This window comes from Selaginella moellendorffii, unplaced genomic scaffold (assembly GCF_000143415.4).
Source record: "Selaginella moellendorffii unplaced genomic scaffold, v1.0 SELMOscaffold_34, whole genome shotgun sequence".
NCBI classification, from domain to species: domain Eukaryota; kingdom Viridiplantae; phylum Streptophyta; class Lycopodiopsida; order Selaginellales; family Selaginellaceae; genus Selaginella; species Selaginella moellendorffii.
Window position 1 is genome coordinate 1,036,723 of NW_003314295.1, and position 16,620 is coordinate 1,053,342.

At 49.4% G+C, this 16,620-nt stretch overlaps 6 protein-coding genes and 1 long non-coding RNA gene across 7 annotated transcripts; 5 read left to right on the plus strand and 2 right to left on the minus strand.

Annotated features, from left to right (window-relative positions):
* The first annotated feature begins 14 nt into the window (after window positions 1-14).
* LOC9655773 (general transcription factor IIH subunit 2) lies at window positions 15-1,902 on the plus strand. Its single transcript, XM_002977336.2, has 4 exons — window positions 15-301; window positions 606-1,067; window positions 1,124-1,493; window positions 1,577-1,902. The coding sequence occupies exons 1-4, from the start codon at window positions 29-31 to the stop codon at window positions 1,705-1,707; spliced, it is 1,236 nt and encodes a 411-aa protein (XP_002977382.2). The 5' UTR covers window positions 15-28; the 3' UTR covers window positions 1,708-1,902.
* A 704-nt stretch (window positions 1,903-2,606) lies between these two features.
* On the plus strand, window positions 2,607-4,646 carry LOC112348911 (pentatricopeptide repeat-containing protein At4g02750-like). The gene has a single exon (XM_024682272.1). The coding sequence runs from the start codon at window positions 2,607-2,609 to the stop codon at window positions 4,644-4,646; it is 2,040 nt and encodes a 679-aa protein (XP_024538040.1).
* A 97-nt stretch (window positions 4,647-4,743) lies between these two features.
* Window positions 4,744-7,573, plus strand: LOC112348912 (pentatricopeptide repeat-containing protein At2g35030, mitochondrial-like). Its single transcript, XM_024682273.1, has 4 exons — window positions 4,744-4,974; window positions 5,084-5,282; window positions 5,391-5,476; window positions 5,807-7,573. Exons 1-4 carry the CDS (start codon window positions 4,744-4,746, stop codon window positions 7,571-7,573), a joined length of 2,283 nt encoding a protein of 760 aa, XP_024538041.1.
* Window positions 7,574-7,593: 20 nt separating this feature from the next.
* On the plus strand, window positions 7,594-8,525 carry LOC9655774 (probable protein phosphatase 2C 2). Its single transcript, XM_002977337.2, has one exon. It carries the CDS (start codon window positions 7,620-7,622, stop codon window positions 8,448-8,450), a length of 831 nt encoding a protein of 276 aa, XP_002977383.2. The 5' UTR covers window positions 7,594-7,619; the 3' UTR covers window positions 8,451-8,525.
* Window positions 8,526-8,562: 37 nt separating this feature from the next.
* LOC112348990 lies at window positions 8,563-9,270 on the minus strand. Its single transcript, XR_002993248.1, has 3 exons — window positions 9,116-9,270; window positions 8,931-9,063; window positions 8,563-8,864 (listed from the first exon to the last, which is right to left on the minus strand). It is a non-coding gene; the product is annotated as an uncharacterized LOC112348990 (long non-coding RNA).
* Window positions 9,271-9,739: 469 nt separating this feature from the next.
* Window positions 9,740-12,564, plus strand: LOC9639208 (subtilisin-like protease SBT1.7). Its single transcript, XM_024682275.1, has 7 exons — window positions 9,740-9,820; window positions 10,007-10,331; window positions 10,391-10,471; window positions 10,538-11,172; window positions 11,256-11,545; window positions 11,758-11,966; window positions 12,023-12,564. The coding sequence occupies exons 1-7, from the start codon at window positions 9,740-9,742 to the stop codon at window positions 12,562-12,564; spliced, it is 2,163 nt and encodes a 720-aa protein (XP_024538043.1).
* Window positions 12,565-12,990: 426 nt separating this feature from the next.
* Window positions 12,991-16,342, minus strand: LOC9639209 (deoxynucleoside triphosphate triphosphohydrolase SAMHD1 homolog). Its single transcript, XM_024682557.1, has 19 exons — window positions 16,055-16,342; window positions 15,924-15,984; window positions 15,777-15,880; window positions 15,671-15,719; window positions 15,541-15,625; window positions 15,395-15,485; window positions 15,298-15,336; window positions 15,186-15,253; window positions 15,077-15,139; window positions 14,957-15,012; window positions 14,837-14,910; window positions 14,700-14,792; window positions 14,543-14,650; window positions 14,412-14,492; window positions 14,278-14,366; window positions 14,198-14,213; window positions 14,033-14,143; window positions 13,490-13,978; window positions 12,991-13,433 (listed from the first exon to the last, which is right to left on the minus strand). The coding sequence occupies exons 1-18, from the start codon at window positions 16,154-16,156 to the stop codon at window positions 13,859-13,861; spliced, it is 1,410 nt and encodes a 469-aa protein (XP_024538325.1). The 5' UTR covers window positions 16,157-16,342; the 3' UTR covers window positions 12,991-13,433; window positions 13,490-13,858.
* Between the last annotated feature and the right edge of the window lie 278 nt (window positions 16,343-16,620).

The window sequence follows — 16,620 nt, forward strand, 5'->3', positions numbered from 1 at the left end:
AAGTAGAGCTTTAGGGTTCTTCATCGCAATGGAGAAGCGATCGGGGCAGGGCGGGGCGGCATTCCAGGAAGATGAGGAGATGGAGGAAGAGGACAAGGCACCAGACATGGAGGCCTGGGAGCGTGCGTACGCGGACGATCGGTCGTGGGAGTCGCTGATCGAGGATGAGTCGGGGCTGCTCAAGGCCGGGGACGATGTCCAGCAGCAAAGGCAGCACCGGCGGAGGCTGATTCAAGCGTCGGGGCCTCGGATCCAGCGCGGCATCATCAGATATCTCTGCCTCATCCTCGATTTCTCCCGGGTAAGCGCCAATGCTGATACTTTCTCGTTGAGTGTGATGGAGAGGAAAGAAATATAGGCAAAATGTGTGATGCTTGGGTCATAGAATGCATCGTAGTGTGAAGTTCATCTAGTTTTCATCGTTTCTTATGGTTTTCGTTGAGTTTCTTCTTCGTTTTCATTCGTGTTTCCAGGATTTTTCTTGCCTGTTCATTGGTTTTCATTGAGTTTCTTCTTCGTTTTCGTTCGTGTTCAAGCGCATCCAGGAGTTTTCTCGCTGTTCATTGTGGAAATCTTATAGTGACTTAAGTGGTGTTTACTTCCAGGCAGCGGGAGAGATCGACTTCCGGCCCTCGCGAATGGCAGTCGTCGCGAAAGCCGTCGAAGACTTCGTGCGGGAATACTTCGACCAAAATCCTCTCAGCCAGCTTGGGATCATAGTGATGAAGAACGGCATCGCCAGCGTGGTCACGGAACTAAGTGGCAGTCCTGAGGCACACATCCGCGCCTTGAAGTCCAACCTTGAGTCCTTTGGAGAAGCATCGCTACAAAACGGGCTCGAGCTGGCGCACACATACGTCCAGCACATCCCGTCTTACGGACACAGGGAGGTGGTGATCGTTTTCTCGGCGCTGAGCACTTGCGACCCCGGCAACATCCTCGAGACTGTCAAGAAATGCAAGGCCGCCAGGATGAAATGCTCCGTCGTTGGCCTCACGGCAGAGATCTACATCTGCAAGCACATAAGTCAGGAAACCGGAGGATCATACGCAGTTGCTATGAACGAGGTTCGTGTTCTTGCCTCTTTGCCTCGTCCTTCTCTAGACTTACGCGTTCATTCCAGGGACATCTCAAAGAAATACTTCTGGAGCACGTCCCTCCTCCAGCGGCAATGCCAGACGCCTCGTCTGCGAGCCTGGTGCGCATGGGATTCCCTCAGCGGGGCTCCGAAGGAGCAGTAGCGATCTGTGCGTGCCACAAGGAGCTGAAGATCGGGGGTGGCTACATCTGTCCTCGCTGCCGGGCTCGGGTGTGCGAGCTCCCGACCGAGTGTAGCCTGTGTGGCCTGGCGCTGGTTTCCTCGGCTCACTTGGCACGCTCGTACCACCATCTCTTTCCCATTCCCACTTTCGACGAGCTCCTGGTGGACGCATCGCTCAGAGGCAAGTCGAGCTTTGCGGGGTCTTGCTTTGGATGTAGAATCCAGCTCTCTGGTAAGCTTTCCTTGTTCTTCGTTTTGCAAGCTTTCTTTCTTTCTTTTCTATGGAGGAGTGAGCTAAAAGTTTTGACAATGCAGGGAGTGGAAGCTTGAGACTGCGGTGCCCTCGCTGCAAGAGGGATTTTTGCTTCGACTGCGATGTTTACATTCACGAATCGCTACACAATTGCCCGGGGTGCGAGACGCTGCAAGAAGAGGCCGTCACGTAGCCAGTGGAGAGCAAAAGGAGGTGAGCTTCGTCACCTTTTGCAAAATTTTGTAGGTGTAAAGGACTCTTGGGGGAAATGGTCGCCATCTTTCTTTATATATTACATTGTCAATTCTTGTCTTTGATCAATCTAGCAAACCTATGATCATGGCTTTCACAATCTAATATATCAAAACCCTTGTTCTCGCTTCCTTTTCATGAGCATGGCTTTTATCTCCCTGTGCTTTCGCAGCTTCCCTCCCTCCGTGAAGCGATTCTTACAGTCGTAGCAGCGGTACCTCTTTTGTTTCACATTGTTGTTGTTATACCCTTCGCACTTGGTGTTGAAAGACTCGCAGAAAACGCATCGAACTGGCTGCTCTTCACTGGGCTTCATGGCAGTGGTGGTGGTGATTGGAGAACAAACCCTAACACCCCTTGGAGGAGAGGGACGAGGAGCGCTCGCCGAGGATCTAGCCCGAGTTGTAACAGTCAGAGGTGGATTGGAAACCCTGGCTTGGGTCGCGGGAACTTGAGAAGCTGGAGCTACCGGATGATCCGGGGCGAGGGCGAGCCTCCTCGTGAACCCACGGAGATCGACGCCATAAGCTGACGTGAAAGGATCCATGGCCGCCGACGCCTCCTCCGCCACTTTGTTTTGGAGCTGCTGGACGTAGAACTCCCTGGCCGCCATCTTTTGCTGGTAGAGCGCGAGGCCCTCCTCCTCGTCCGTGGCGTAGTAGAACGTCCGGGGCTCCCACGAATCAATCGCGCGGTAGTGGTCAAGCATGTAGTAGTCCATCGCCATCAGATACCCTAAAGGCTGTGAGATAGCGTATTTATAAGGTTTGGGATGATCTTTGGACAACTCTTAGGGCTAGCTATAAATGTGGCCGCCACCTTTTTTGGATCACCATTTGCATGGAGAGGCAAGAATGTATCAGGCAATTGGAGTCATGTACCACACTTTCTCGTGCATCCCAGCTGAGATCGCTAGTGGAGCGCACCAGCCATTCGAGAGATACGTTCGTGTGGAACAAACTCATCGAAGTTTTCGGGAGGTGCGGCGGCATCTCCCAGGCTCGAGAGGTCTTTGATTCTCTGAGGCAATGGAAGAATTGCTACTCGTGGGTTTTCATGATCTCTGCTTACTCCAGGAACGGACTTGTGGAGGAGGCCAGGCGGACTTTCGATGAGATGCCGGAGAAGAATCTGGTCTCCTGGAACACCATCGCTGTGACTTATGCCCAAAACGGGCATCTTGCGGATGCGAAGCGGATCTTTGATTCCATGCCGGCTAGGAATATGGTATCTTTTTCTTCGATGCTGACCGCGTTTGCTCAAAACGGGCAGCTGGAAGCCGCCCGGAGTATCTTTGACAGGATGCCCACAAAGAATCTGATCTCCCAGACGGCGATGTTATCGGCGTATGCCCAAAACGGGTATCTCGAGCATGCAAAGCAAGTATTTGACTCAATGCCGCAGCACAATCTTGTCTCTTGGAACTCAATCCTTACCGCATTTGCACAGAACGGAAATCTAATCGATGCTCAAGATACATTCAATCATATGCCCGAGCAAGACTTGATTTCCTGGAATGCAATGCTAACAGCAATCGCCCAAAAGGGAAAAATGGAGGATGCCAAGAGATTCTTTGACGAGATGGCTTGCCGCAACCTTGTATCTTGGAACTCCTTGATCTCGTCCTTCTCCCAAAACGGACACGTGGCAGAGGCCAAGAGGCTGTACGAGAATATGCCAGAGAGGGACCAAGTCTGTGCCACCGCAATGCTCACGGCATATTCCCAGCTTGGGAATCTCCGGGATGCTGAGGCAGTGTTTAGCGAGATGCAGTTCCAAAACTCCATCTCCGCCACCGCAATGCTGAATGCGTATGCCCAAAACGGGTATATCCAGGAGGCCAGAAATGTATTCGACCAGATCCCCCAAAAGAACGTCATTACCTGGAACTCTATGCTCACAGCCTATACAGAAAATGAGAATCTTACAGAGGCAGAATGCTTGTTTGAAAAAATGCCGGAGTTGGATCTTGTTTCATGGACTACCATGCTATCGGCATATGCGCAAGAAGGGCATATCCAGAAAGCTAAGCGTATATTCGATAAAATGCCCGAGAAGGACAGGGTTGCATGGACAGCAATGCTGAGGACATATGCCCTGTGTGGGAATCTGGAGTATGCTAGGTGGATTTTAGAGAATATGCCTGAGTGGGACACGGTAGCCTTGACTACCATGCTAGCTGCATATGCCCAAAGTGATCACTTAGAACAAGCAGAATGTTTGTACACAAGGGTTGACGAAAAGAATCCGGTGCTCCAAACTGCAATGCTAAGTGCGTACAATATCAATGGAAACTTGATCGAGGCAAAGAGTGTGTTTGATCAAATGGGTCAGAGGAGTATGGTCTCGTGGAACTCGATGCTCTCGGCATATGCCCAGCACGGGAATGTCGAAACTGCGAAACGAATCTTTGATGAGGTACACGAGAGGAGTGCCGTGACATGGATTGCTATGATGTCGGCATATGCGCAGAATGGGCATTTCCGAGAAGCCCTGTTCTTGTTCCGCGAGATGAATAGCTTCCAGATCTTCCTCGACGATGTTTGCTTCATCTGTGCGTTGCACGCTTGCAATCACGTCGGCAAGACGAACGCCGCCAAGTCGTGCTTCGTTTCGATGAGCTTCGACTTTGGTGTCTCTCCGACGAAGCGCCACTACTGCTGCTTCGCGGATCTCATCGCCCGCGCGGGCCACCTCCGCGACGCCGAAGATCTCGTGCTAAACATGCCATTCGTGCCGGATAAGTCCGACTGGAGATCTCTCCTGGGCGCTTCCAAGTCTCACAGTAGCGCCAAGCTTGGGGCTCGAGCGGCGCATCGAGTGCTTGATATGGATCCCTGCGACGCGCCCTCTTACGTCCTCCTTTCGACCATAAGCTAGAAACTTCGCCAAAGCACAATGCTTCAATCCAATTCGATGCAAGCGCAGATCCAAAACGATCCAGCATTCTATGCTCAAGAATTGTAGGATCTCGCCCATGAGACACGACCATTTTAGTCTTCGGAAGCAGTGGATTGAGGAAGAACAAAAGCAACTGTTGAGCTCAGTCAATGGTCTCTACAAAGTTGGCGGTAGAGTTTCTTACGTAGTCTTCCGTGGGCACAGACTCGCAATTATTGGCAAATGGTGTCTACCTCTCCACTATGATACGCAAGAGGATGAGGTTCTGGAGCTTGTCACCATTTCGAAGAGCCTTGATGAATCTGAGGTCTGTTGCTGCTGGTGTCTCTAGCCTACACGACGCTATCTGATGCAAAAGAACAGGTTCGATGCTATGGCTTGAAGAAAGGGAACGTAGACGAGTTTCTCTTGCTCAGCCCGCTTTGGAAGTTGAAAGCGGGCAAGGCCCCAACACTGTGATCCTAGCGTTCGAGATTGGGGAGAGACACGAGGAACCGGGGTGGCGCAAACTTGGTGGAGTTCTAGGTTTTTTGCCGCAAATCCTTGAAGTGGTTCTTTTCACTCGCCAAGGGACGCGGAAATGCAATGACCCTGACTTTGAGCTGTTATTCTGGCGTAAGTGTTGCCATCTTTGCCTCACTTGTTTGTGCACCATCAATTGACATAAAAATTATTTTTATCATTATTATTTTTAATGATAAGATAAAATAAGCATTCTTGTAGAGGACCACAGCTTCGTTTCCTCAGAAATATTGCCTGCTACTTTCACCGTGATCCAGTTGGAGAAACTGAAACAAAGTGTAGCTTTCGTACCCCAGTAGATTCTCTCTTTTGCTTACTTCACATCTTTCTTTTGTTTGAATAATCCAGTGCTTAAAGTATCCTGATAAGAGCGATTCATTGCTTCGAGAGGTCAAAGTCACGCTAATGGTAGAAGATGGATGAACCACAGATGGTAGATATGTCCAATTGCCGAGAATGCTTAATATCATACAAGCGATGGATCGATTGACAAGGGTACGGGAATGCCAATCTTTCATCTTTAGAGAGAATGGAGAAGATTTTATTTTGTAGCACTATATAATTCCAAAGATGATCACCAAAGAACTGTCTTCCAATCCAATTTGATGCAAGCGCAGGTCCAAAACGATCCAGCATCCTATGCTCGAGCTCTCAAGAACTGCAAGGATCTCGCCCATGGCAGAGTCCTCCACACGCAAATCCTCGCCAGCGAGCACCGGGAGAGCGTCTTCTTGGGCAACCACCTTGTGGAGATGTACGGAGAATGTGGCAGCGTTGTGGACGCGCGAAGGGTCTTCGATGAGATCCAGCCGCCCAATGTGCACACGTGGACGATCATGCTCAAGGCGTATGCCCGCAATGGGCACCTGGCCCAGGCCAAATCCCTCTTCGACGATATGCCCGTACGGAATGTTGTGTCGTGGACGTCCATGCTGGCGGCGTACGTGCAGGGTGGCCAAATTGACGACGCGAGACGAATATTCGACTCCATTGCCAGAAAGAATGTTGTGACTTGGAATGTTATGTTATCAGCATATGCCGTTGATGGGCATTTTTGCGAAGCGAAAGAATTGTTTGACCAAATCAAGGACAAAAACGTGGTTACTTGGACTATTATGTTGTCAGCTTACATACACTGTCAGCCATTGGGTGATGCAAGAATATTCTTTGGTTCCATGCCCAAGCGCAATGTGGTGTCTTGGAACTCGATGCTTAGTGCATATGCCCGTAATGGGGATTTAGAAGAGTTAAAACTTCTGTTTAAAGAAATGCCTCACCGCGACGACGTATCGTGGAATATTTTGCTTAAAACGTACTGTTTGCGTGGTGATTTGCATGAGGCTAGGAAATGTTTCGAGAAAATGCCGAGAAGAGACGTGGTGTCTTGGACTACCTTACTTGCAGCATATGCCCGCCAGGGGCATATGCTGGAAGCGTTAGAAATGTTTGAAAAGATGCCACTTCGCGATACAGCGGCATGGAACTGCATGATAAACCTTTGTGTTGAGAATAATTATCTACCGCGAGCAAGATCTATCTTTGAGAAGATGGAAAGACGAGATCTCGTTTCGTGGAAGACGATGATCGGAGCTTACACTGCGAGTGGCAATCTCGACCAAGCGAAGGATCTCCTGGATCAAAACCCATTCCAGGACGTGGTTTCTTGGACCTCTTTGATCTCGGCCTGGTCCCAGAGGGGCGATGCTACATCAGCGTTTAGGATCTTTCAAGGAATGGTTATGGAGGGAGTGACGCCCAACGCGATCACCTTCTTGGTCGTGATCGATGCCTGTGCCGGGAGCGCCGATCTTGCCAGAGGCCGAGTTGTCCACCAGATCATCCTGGAGGAGCAGCCCAGCATCGTGCTCCACGATATCGCGCTGGGAAACTCGCTGCTCAATCTCTACAGCAAATCCGGGAGTGCGGACGATGCAAGGGAGATCTTCGAGCGCATGAAGCAGCGCGATGAGATCAGCTGGAACTCGATGGTCGCGGCGTATGCTCGATCGAAGAAACCATCGCTGGCCCTGGAGGTTTTCCGTGCCATGAATCTGGAAGGCATCGCAGTGACCGAGGCGACGCTAATTCACATCATGGCGATGTCCAGCCATGCCGGATCTCTGATCAGCGCGAGGGATTGCTTTGTTTCCACGTCCCAGGATTTTGGAATCGATCACAAGCTGGATCACTACAGCTGCATGGTGGATCATTTGAGCCGAGCTGGGAAATCTCGCGAGGCGGAGGAGCTGCTAAGATCCATGCCATTCGAGCCCGATTTGATCGCATGGAAATCTCTCTTGGGCGCTCGAGAGGATAATTTACAGCGGGTAGATTCTAAAACTTCCTATGTTCTAGTCAGTAATAACTTCTACATTTTCACTTGAGCCACTCTATATAAGCGATTTTAGGGCTCTTCACTAGGTCAAGACAATGGAGAGCTTGGTGGGAGTGGGGCAAAGCATTGGTGATCGCGATTACATGGAGGACTATTGTAGCTATCTAGATCTAGAGCATAGTCTCCTGGCCGGGGTGTTTGATGGGCACGGCGGCGATCAAATCGCAAGGTTTTGCTCGGAGAATTTCCTCCCTCACGTAGCTGGGAAGCTGGAGGAAATGGGCGAGGACGATCACTGCTATCGCGAGGCTTTGCACGACGCGTTCCTGGAGATGGACGATAAGTGTTTGAAGGAGTGTGATTACACCAAGTTGGACGACAAAGGCGATGAGATTGTCTCCGGCAGCACGGCGGTGGTGGCACTCGTCCAGCCTCGGGAAAAAATCCTCACGGTCGCAAGCGTCGGAGACTCGCGGGCGATCCTCTCCTGGAACAAAATGGCGGTGGATCTGGCCATCGCTCACGAGCCCGAGATCCCCGAGGAGCAGTCCAGGATCGAGGCCGCGGGGGGGAAAATCCAGCCCAACGGCAGCGTCACGGGCAAGGACGAGCGGGGAATGCTGGCGATGTCGCGATCGATCGGCGACTTCGATTTCAAGCTGGATCCGGAGCTGGCGCTGGACGAGCAGATCGTGATCGCGGTGCCCGAGATTGTGGAGGAGGAGCTCAAGGGCGACGAGGATTTCCTGGTGCTATCGTCGGATGGGATCTGGATGGACAGCCAGCAGGTCGTGGATCTGGTGGGAGGGATGATGGGGAGAAAGGTTCCACTGGGCGAGATATGCCAGAAGCTTATCGAGAAGGCTGATTCTGACGACAACATGACGGTGATCATTGTAGATCTCGCAAAACTGAAACAAAGGTGAGGAATTGGAGAGAGAGAGAGAGCATTTTTAAGAACCCTAAATCTGCCCTAAAATGTTAAACAAAGATTTACTTTACTTTTTTAATCTTTTATGTGCCCTAAAATGTACCAGCTTACATTGAAGGGTTTAGGGTTTTTCAAAAAAGTAGTTAATTTTAAAAAACCCTAAACCAGTTACGTTAATTTACTTTACTTTTGGCAGGCAACAAGATTGTGTTTGAGTGAAACGAAGAAAGACGAAGAACAAGGAAGGCACAGAGGCATGAGCCGCGCATACCTGGCTTTATTCTTCCTTGCGCGCCTCTTGCTCGAGATCCGCAATGCCGAATCGCAGTGCGCCGAGCTCCAGAAATACGTCGAGCTCTCGCAGGCCTGCGACTTCTACTTCGATGGCTACCACCATCTTCCTCCCATCCTGGAGCTCAAGAACAACGAGAGTCTCACGCCTTCCATCTCCACCAGGTAAAGAGCTCTCTCTCACCTCCAAGAGCTCACGCAGCGTGATTTCTTTCCTCCAGGGACGGGAAGAAAGTGCTGAGGATCGGGGAGATCGCGCGCTGCAAAGCTTATTTCGCTGCGTCCTTCACGTTCGTCGGCGTTGGAGGAACTGGAGACTGTCACAACCAGTTTAGGATCAACAAGAACAATCAAGTAGAGCTGGCTCACTTTGGTCAGCAGCAGGGAGCTCTCGTCGATCCGTTGCAAGCCAGTGCCATTATCCTGTTCCTGGATCAGCTGGAGCTCGAGGATGGGACCTGCTTAACCGATGGAGATCACGACACCAAGTACATCGAGAGCCGGAGGTGTGTCTCGTTTCTTACCATGCCTCACCTCCACGCCGAGGTCGCAGCTCCGGTGGTGGTGATGAAGGAGTTCGTGCTCTTTCGCGAGAAGATCATGCTCGAGTTTATCCAGACGATGAGGAAGATCCAAATGAACCTGAGGCAGATGATCCAGGAGCGCCTTCTTCAGCAGTTGCCGACGTATTGAAGGCTCGAGGTCGTGGTATCCATCGGACCGGTCTTTTGTTGTTATTCTACCACCAGCCTGAAACGACAAGATAATTCTTGAGAAACAGAACAAAAAAAGAATAAACCATACTCTCTCGGTCGGCTGTCCTTTAGGAGATTATCGCGTTTGACGTTGGAAGTCGCATCTTTGCTACAAGCGAGACAAGTGAAACACGCAATGCTGCCGGCCTAAAAAATAAAAATCAAGTGCAGGCTCGTTCCTGTTCATTAAGGTCCTCTATAAATTGCAGAAAGAAATTCCGAAATCAATCACCTGGCAATGGAGCTCCCAGCAATGGTACTCTTTATTGTCCTCCTCCTTTCGAGTCATCTTGGAGCTGCCAGTGTATCTGATAGAAAGGTAAGTTGTGAACTCGAGTTACACGAAATCCTCAATCCGTGCTTTTTAGCTGTATGTTGTCTACACGGGAAGGAGAGCAAGTCACGAAGACATTCACGCAGCTCACAAACACAACCATGCCACGCTCGCAAACGTACTTGGAAGGTATGAGAAACAAATACGCTAGCTACATGTACTGAATCAAAGACGCGGCACAGCTCCGAGGCTGTACAAGATTCAATGATCTACAGCTACAAGCATGGAATGAGAGGCTTTGCAGCGTTTCTAACTAATGAACAAGCCGATGCTATTGCAAGTACGTACCTCAGCTGGAAAACGACTGCTCTTATAACATCTTCTCGCTGTGCAGAAAAGGATGGCGTCCTCTCCGTGATTTCGAACAAACTCCACAAAGTTCACACCACGCAGTCGTGGAGCTTCTTGGCCGGAATGCCCGCACAAACTTGGACAGGAACGGAAGAATGGTACTCCAAGAAAGCTCAAAACGTGATAATTGGAATGCTGGATTCTGGTAAGTAGCACAGCAAGAAAATGAAAATCCATCAGAACAATTTGCACCTTCCTGTTCAGGAATATGGCCTGAATCCAAGAGCTTTCACGACGATGGCATGGAACCTGTGCCAAAACGCTGGAGAGGAGCTTGTGTACCTGGTGAAAAATTCACCACAGACGACTGTAACAAGTTAGTAACAGTACAAGCTTGAGAGAGTTGACCAGCAGACCTGTTGCGGCTTTGCAGGAAGATAATCGGTGCACGGTTCTACTTCAAAGGAATAAACGCCGAAGCTCCGCTAAATGCTAGCGGTGCAAACTTTACCCTGTCCGCAAGAGATGACGATGGCCACGGCACCCACACGGCGTCAACAGCCGCTGGACGAGTTGTTCTTCGCGCCAGCTTTCCCGGAAATATTGCTTCAGGCACCGCTCGAGGTGGAGCACCTCTGGCAAGGCTAGCAATCTACAAAGTCTGCTGGAACGATTTTTGTTCGGACGCTGATATCCTTGCTGCCATTGACGATGCAATCGCTGACGGAGTGGACATAATATCGATGTCACTGGGCCCGAATCCTCCACAGAGTGACTTTTTCAGCGACACCATATCCATCGGATCGTTTCATGCGATGAGGCATGGCATATTTGTCTCTTGCTCCGCTGGAAACAGCGGCGTTCCCGGCTCAGCTGCGAACGTTGCCCCGTGGATTGCAACAGTCGGAGCGAGCTCGATCGACAGGGACTTGGCGAGTAATGTTGTCCTTGGTAACAACATGAGTATCAAGGTTGGCTGGTCTTTTGGGTCGTCACAGGTACTGACTTGGAAACACTTTGACAGGGGGAGGCAGCAAATCCGGACAGTATAGCTGCACCCTGGAGCAAGCTCGTTCCTGCTAGCAGCATCCCAGCTCCTGGAGTTCCGAGTGTAAATGCAAGGTAAAAATATATAGAAGAATTGTTAGAAACTTACTTCCCTTTATATGCCGCATGCAGTTTCTGCCAAAACAATACTTTGGACGCATCTAAAGTAAAAGGCAACATCATTCTGTGCCTTCAGCCTTCCGCGCTGGATTCGAGACCGCTCAAGAGTCTGGTGATCAAGCAGCTAGGTGGCGTAGGAATGATTCTTGTTGATGAGATTGCCAAGGATATCGCAGAGTCTTACTTCCTGCCAGCAACTAATGTTGGTGCAAAAGAAGGTGCTGTGATTGCTACTTACCTCAACCAGACAAGGTATAGCTCTGCCGGTCAAAAAACTTCATCTGACGATCCGGCTGTCCGCATAGTTCTCCAGTTGCAACGATCCTCCCCACAAAAACCGTGCGAAACTTTAAGCCAGCGCCTGCTGTTGCAGTCTTCTCATCCAGAGGACCAAATTCTGTGACACCAGAAATCCTTAAGGTGAGGTTTATAGCTATGATTAAGCTTTCTTACTGTATGGTTTAACAGCCGGATATTACCGCTCCTGGAGTCAGCATTCTAGCAGCATGGTCACCAGTCGCGACTAAAGCTGTCGGAGGGCGATCTGTCGACTTCAACATAGTCTCGGGAACTTCTATGTCCTGCCCTCACATTACAGGCGTTGCGGCAAATCTGATAGCCAAGTTCCCGAGATGGAGCCCCGCAGCTATTAAATCTGCAATCATGACAACGGGTATACATATACTAACACAACTTGAGAAACACAGCACTCACTTTGGATACTTGCAGCTTCGACTTTGGATAACACAGGCGCGGCAATCAACAATCAATTCTTCCAGACAGTTTCCGGGCCTTTCGACTTTGGAGCAGGACATGTGAGGCCAAACCTGTCATTGAGGCCCGGCCTTGTCTACGACACCGGCTTCCACGACTATGTCAGCTTCCTGTGCAGTATCGGCTCGTTAAAGCAACTTCACAACATAACACACGATGACACACCTTGCCCGAGTGCTCCGATCGCTCCACACAACCTCAATTATCCTTCCATCGCGGTCACCCTGCAGCGGCAACGAAAGACGGTGGTGTGCCGAACCGTGACAAACGTAGGAACTCCACAGTCGCTTTACAAGGCCACTGTGAAAGCCCCGAGTGGAGTTGTCGTGAACGTAGTTCCCGAGTGCCTGAGTTTCGAGGAGCTGCACGAGAAGAAATCTTTCACGGTTGAGTTCAGCGCGCAGGCATCAAGCAACGGAAGCTTTGCGTTTGGATCACTTACATGGAGCGATGGCAGACACGACGTAACCAGCCCAATCGCTGCCCTCACATCTTAGACCGAGCCGCAAGAGGAGTCACAAATCCCGGAGGCTAAGGTTTATAAGAACAAAAACTAGCACACTTCATGATATTTCTCGAAAAAAATTCACTGTTCTCGAATAGAACAACACAACGAAGCTTCATAAGCCAGCGATAGATGATCTAATTCATTATCTACACAGGAAATCACTCGAAATTTGCACTTAGCAAAGAGGACAAAGACTTCACGAGAATGCCTGACAACGAAGCGATCTATCTAAGGATAGCAAGATCGACACAATCCACAGCAAAGAGAGCTGTATCGAGGCCAAAATCACAGAAAAGATGCATTGGCACGCGATCTTACCAGGCCGCGCATTCTCCCGCCTAGAACCCATCCAAGAACCCTAGGATCTAAACCTTTGAATCGTTTTTATTGTTACTATTAACATGTATAATCGTCCTACTGTCAAATGGATACATTTATGTACATTTGCCAAAGAATATGGTACTCTTTTCTCGTCCCTCACGAGCATTGCCAAGCTTCTTTCTTGAGTGTGAGTTTCGCGAATCCAGCGTTGAGTAGAACACATCGTTGCTGTTGCTGTTGCTGCTGATGGTGGTAATAAGCCGCTGCCATTCTCTGGACTATCGACGCTTGCTGGTGGAGACCGCAGCTCATCGTCACCGGCTGGGAAGCCATCACCGGACCACACGAGGCCATGTAAAATCCTCCGCTTCCATTCTGGGTTCCAGCAGCTTCACTCGCTCGATCCATAGCTGCGAATATCAGCTTCGTTGGTCGATGCTTCTCCCTGCAAAGATCGATCGAACTACCTTGATACTCTCGTTATATCGTCCACTTAGGAGCTTTCGGCCTGTCGGTTCTCGGCCTTCCACAATCTTTCTGAAACAAAGAATCATATTAGAAGCTGCGCATAGAAAACTAGTGAAGTTACTGACCTTTGAGCAGGAGAGTAGAGCGGAAACTAGTAAAGCTACAGACCTCTTCTCTAGATTTTGAGAGCTGGATTTTGCGGTTCTTGGCGTCCAGTCCAGCTACTTAAGGGGACCGCCGACGGACGTAGACAAATCTCCTAGCATCGCTGTTCCACCTGTGCCAGCTTACCTTCAGTTACTCCGTCTCACACCAGCCATCGATACTCTGTCTCACGACATGTTATGTCGAAATGGAAAAGTCCAGAGCAAGAGTACGACACCATGTCAAAAAAACAAAACATCAAAAAACCCCAGCGGAGGAGTTAACTATAAGAAGTGGAAATTCCTCACCGAAGCTATCCATTGGATTCGATACCTCGACAAATGATGCTTTTACGTAGATATGAGGCCGCTTTTCCTCCTCTTTTTCCCGTCGGGAGTACCATGGAGCTGGGGCTTGTAGTCGTAGGTGCGCAGTTGGAAGGCCTCAAAGGCTTCGGACACTGCTTCGACCTGTACGTGGACACAGTAAGTCATGTCTTGGGCTGAGCGATCACGTAAACTTACGAGCTCTGGTTTTTTGGCATATACGCGAACAATCCTGTCCACGCAGTGATCAGAATAAAACCCGCTCAAGTTCTGTCTGTCCACCGTAAACTTGACAGAGTCGTCAAACTCCTGTTTGAAAAACGTCAAAATAGCCCCTGCAATTCAGTAGCCATTGTCTGTTACCTTGAAAAAGTGCACCCTGTATACAGAGCCACACCAAGTAAGTACGAGGCCTACGGAGAAAAATAAGTTACTAGTTTTACCCAGATAAAGGATCGGGCTTTCCACAAGCAAGGTCTATCTTCACGTTGCTAACGACAATGTCATCCTCAGAAATTTTTGCCCCAGATTTCTGCATGGAAAGTAGATTATGACAAGTGGCATACAAGCTACGTACCCCGCAGCAAACAATGTCTTTGGCAGTGACGTCTTTGAAATGTTCAGTTTTTTCCTTTGGAACAAGGTACTCGTTACAAAACTACATGTTAAAAGAACTTAGAGGGAACAAAGCACGAAAGTTTTTGGAACCTGATAGAGTCCTTGACCACATCTCTTCATTCGCCAGACCAGTTCTCTCGCTTCCTTGAGCTCATCCACATCTGAAGTCTCGATCGCTTTCAGAAGAGAGTCGTCCATCTGAAACTCAAAGCCAAGCTAAGCAAATGCAAAACACGGATAAGTTTACCTTCCAGAATTGTTCTGGGTCAAAAACTCCTGCCGATATTCCCAGATAGTCGTCAGAGAGTACCAGCACATCCGCGAGCATAAGCTCTAAAGCCTGTCCAAAAGAAGGATGAGATGGACAAGACAAAACCGACGTACCTTGACTTTCCGATGAGTATAGATTTTTCGGAAAAGATCTGCTCTCGTTCGAAACAGATTCCACACTTCCATGGCTGGAATAAACTTGTAAGACAAACATAGCTGGGTTGGTTTCCTCACCATCAGTTGCAAGGTAGCAAATCTCGTTGTCGATGACTTTAATATTGTCCATCAGCCTGGAAAAGAAAGAAAAAATTCGCCTCACCAAGACAGCCAGTGAAAATGAAATGCGGCAATTACCTGCCGAGCGTAAAGTTCGAAGTTATACCGCATGCACGAGAGTCTCGAAGAATGTAGTCAAACCTACACAGAAACTATAAACAATGCGGTGATGATAAAATACTCGTACTTATCCACGTCAATGGAGTTGCGTCCGTTAGCCACGATGTCAAAGAGAAAGGTTTTCTCGTTGTATTCCTACAAAGATACAAGTCAGGCCTTGGTTTAAGAACTTTTCAAACCTCAATCAGCGAAGGGTTCTTGCTACATAAGATCATATCCTGCAAAATGTGATCGAACGCCGTGAGAGTAAGAAAGAAAAACAGCTTGGTCTGTTACCTTGACTCGCTTAAGATCAGTGGAACTAATGTCGATGTGATTCACATCCACTATGTAGTCGATCATCCTCGTTGACATGTCCTCGTGAGACCTGCATCGCCCTTATATATATATATCACCATGTTAAAAGACCGAAGTTCTCGCACCACTTGTGTCCTGGCATAATCCGAGGAAGGAACTCGTTGTCAAAGACATGACTGAAGGGACCATGTCCAACATCGTGAAGTAGGCCTGAGAGGAAGCTTTTAGCCATTCATAAGTTTTGGAAAAGAGAACCTGCCAAGCTCACAATCGTGATATCAGAGGTGGTGATCCTCAACTCTGGCTGAAAAACTCGGTTATCAAGGGGAAAAACTAGAGCACGAAAAAAGATAACGCGTACGTTCTTCGCGAGATTTTCGACTGTCATGCGAGCGAGTTTGTAAACACCCAAAGAATGCTCAAACCTCGAGTGCGATGCGCCAGGGTAGACCAAGTAGCAAAGTCCTGAGACAAAGAAATAGAGAAAGTGAAGAGCCCCGATCCATACCAAGTTGCTTGATATCACGCAGCCTCTGGAATTGTAGCGAATCCACGAATTTCAAGCTTAGCTACGAGAGAAAGAAAGGGAAATAGTAGCAATCGATCAATCGCATGCAAGAGCGTTTTGGAAATTCTTACCGGATCCACGTAAGTGTTACCGTGGAGATTATCGAGAATCACCTTGTCGCGGCGCCTCGGCTGCATTGATCGCGGGAGCGCATCTTCATTCAATGCGCCCATTTTCTTGGTAGAATCACCAGAAACTCCAGAAGAACCCTACTTTTTCTACATTCCAGCAACAGAAAAAGGCGATCGATTGCAGCGCCAGCGATTCATCCGATCCAGCTTCAAATATTTTCTGGTAATCGATCGATCCAGCGCAGCTGATCGCGACGAGCAACAAAGAAGAATAATCTCAAGGCGGACCGTCCGATCTAGGGCGTCCACGTGGTCGAATCCGGGAGCTGCTATTATCCGCTTTGCCTTCCCGTTCTTGTGAAGGATGAAGCCGGGGCAGTTTTTCTAGGGCTCCAGAGGATGGACGATGGCGCCCAGCAGGCGCCGTCGTGGCTCTCGATCGTCGCGGCGGCATTTCTAGGCGCCGGATCCGTGGCGATTTCGGCGCTATGGATGCACAGGCGCGTCGTGGAGCGAGTGCTGGAGCAGCGATTGCGCAAGCTCACGGAAGGTATGGAGAGGGAAAT

Bases quoted from the DNA above. Each gene is read 5' to 3' on its own strand.
- LOC112348912 (XM_024682273.1), top strand. From the start codon at position 4,744: ATGAGACACGACCATTTTAGTCTTCGGAAGCAGTGGATTGAGGAAGAA. The intron at 4,975-5,083 runs GTCTGTTGCTGC...TCTCTTGCTCAG, and splicing joins AGAGCCTTGATGAATCTGAG to CCCGCTTTGGAAGTTGAAAG. The intron at 5,477-5,806 runs GTACCCCAGTAG...ATGCAAGCGCAG, and splicing joins TGAAACAAAGTGTAGCTTTC to GTCCAAAACGATCCAGCATC.
- LOC9639209 (XM_024682557.1), bottom strand. From the start codon at position 16,156: ATGGGCGCATTGAATGAAGATGCGCTCCCGCGATCAATGCAGCCGAGG. The intron at 15,486-15,540 runs GTGCGAGAACTT...AGGGCGATGCAG, and splicing joins ATTATGCCAGGACACAAGTG to GTCTCACGAGGACATGTCAA. The intron at 15,140-15,185 runs GTACGAGTATTT...GTTTCTGTGTAG, and splicing joins AACTCCATTGACGTGGATAA to GTTTGACTACATTCTTCGAG.
- LOC9655773 (XM_002977336.2), top strand. From the start codon at position 29: ATGGAGAAGCGATCGGGGCAGGGCGGGGCGGCATTCCAGGAAGATGAG. The intron at 302-605 runs GTAAGCGCCAAT...GTTTACTTCCAG, and splicing joins TCATCCTCGATTTCTCCCGG to GCAGCGGGAGAGATCGACTT. The intron at 1,494-1,576 runs GTAAGCTTTCCT...TTGACAATGCAG, and splicing joins ATGTAGAATCCAGCTCTCTG to GGAGTGGAAGCTTGAGACTG.
- LOC9655774 (XM_002977337.2), top strand. From the start codon at position 7,620: ATGGAGAGCTTGGTGGGAGTGGGGCAAAGCATTGGTGATCGCGATTAC.
- LOC112348911 (XM_024682272.1), top strand. From the start codon at position 2,607: ATGGAGAGGCAAGAATGTATCAGGCAATTGGAGTCATGTACCACACTT.
- LOC9639208 (XM_024682275.1), top strand. From the start codon at position 9,740: ATGGAGCTCCCAGCAATGGTACTCTTTATTGTCCTCCTCCTTTCGAGT. The intron at 9,821-10,006 runs GTAAGTTGTGAA...ACTGAATCAAAG, and splicing joins CCAGTGTATCTGATAGAAAG to ACGCGGCACAGCTCCGAGGC. The intron at 11,546-11,757 runs GTATAGCTCTGC...CTGTATGGTTTA, and splicing joins ACTTACCTCAACCAGACAAG to ACAGCCGGATATTACCGCTC.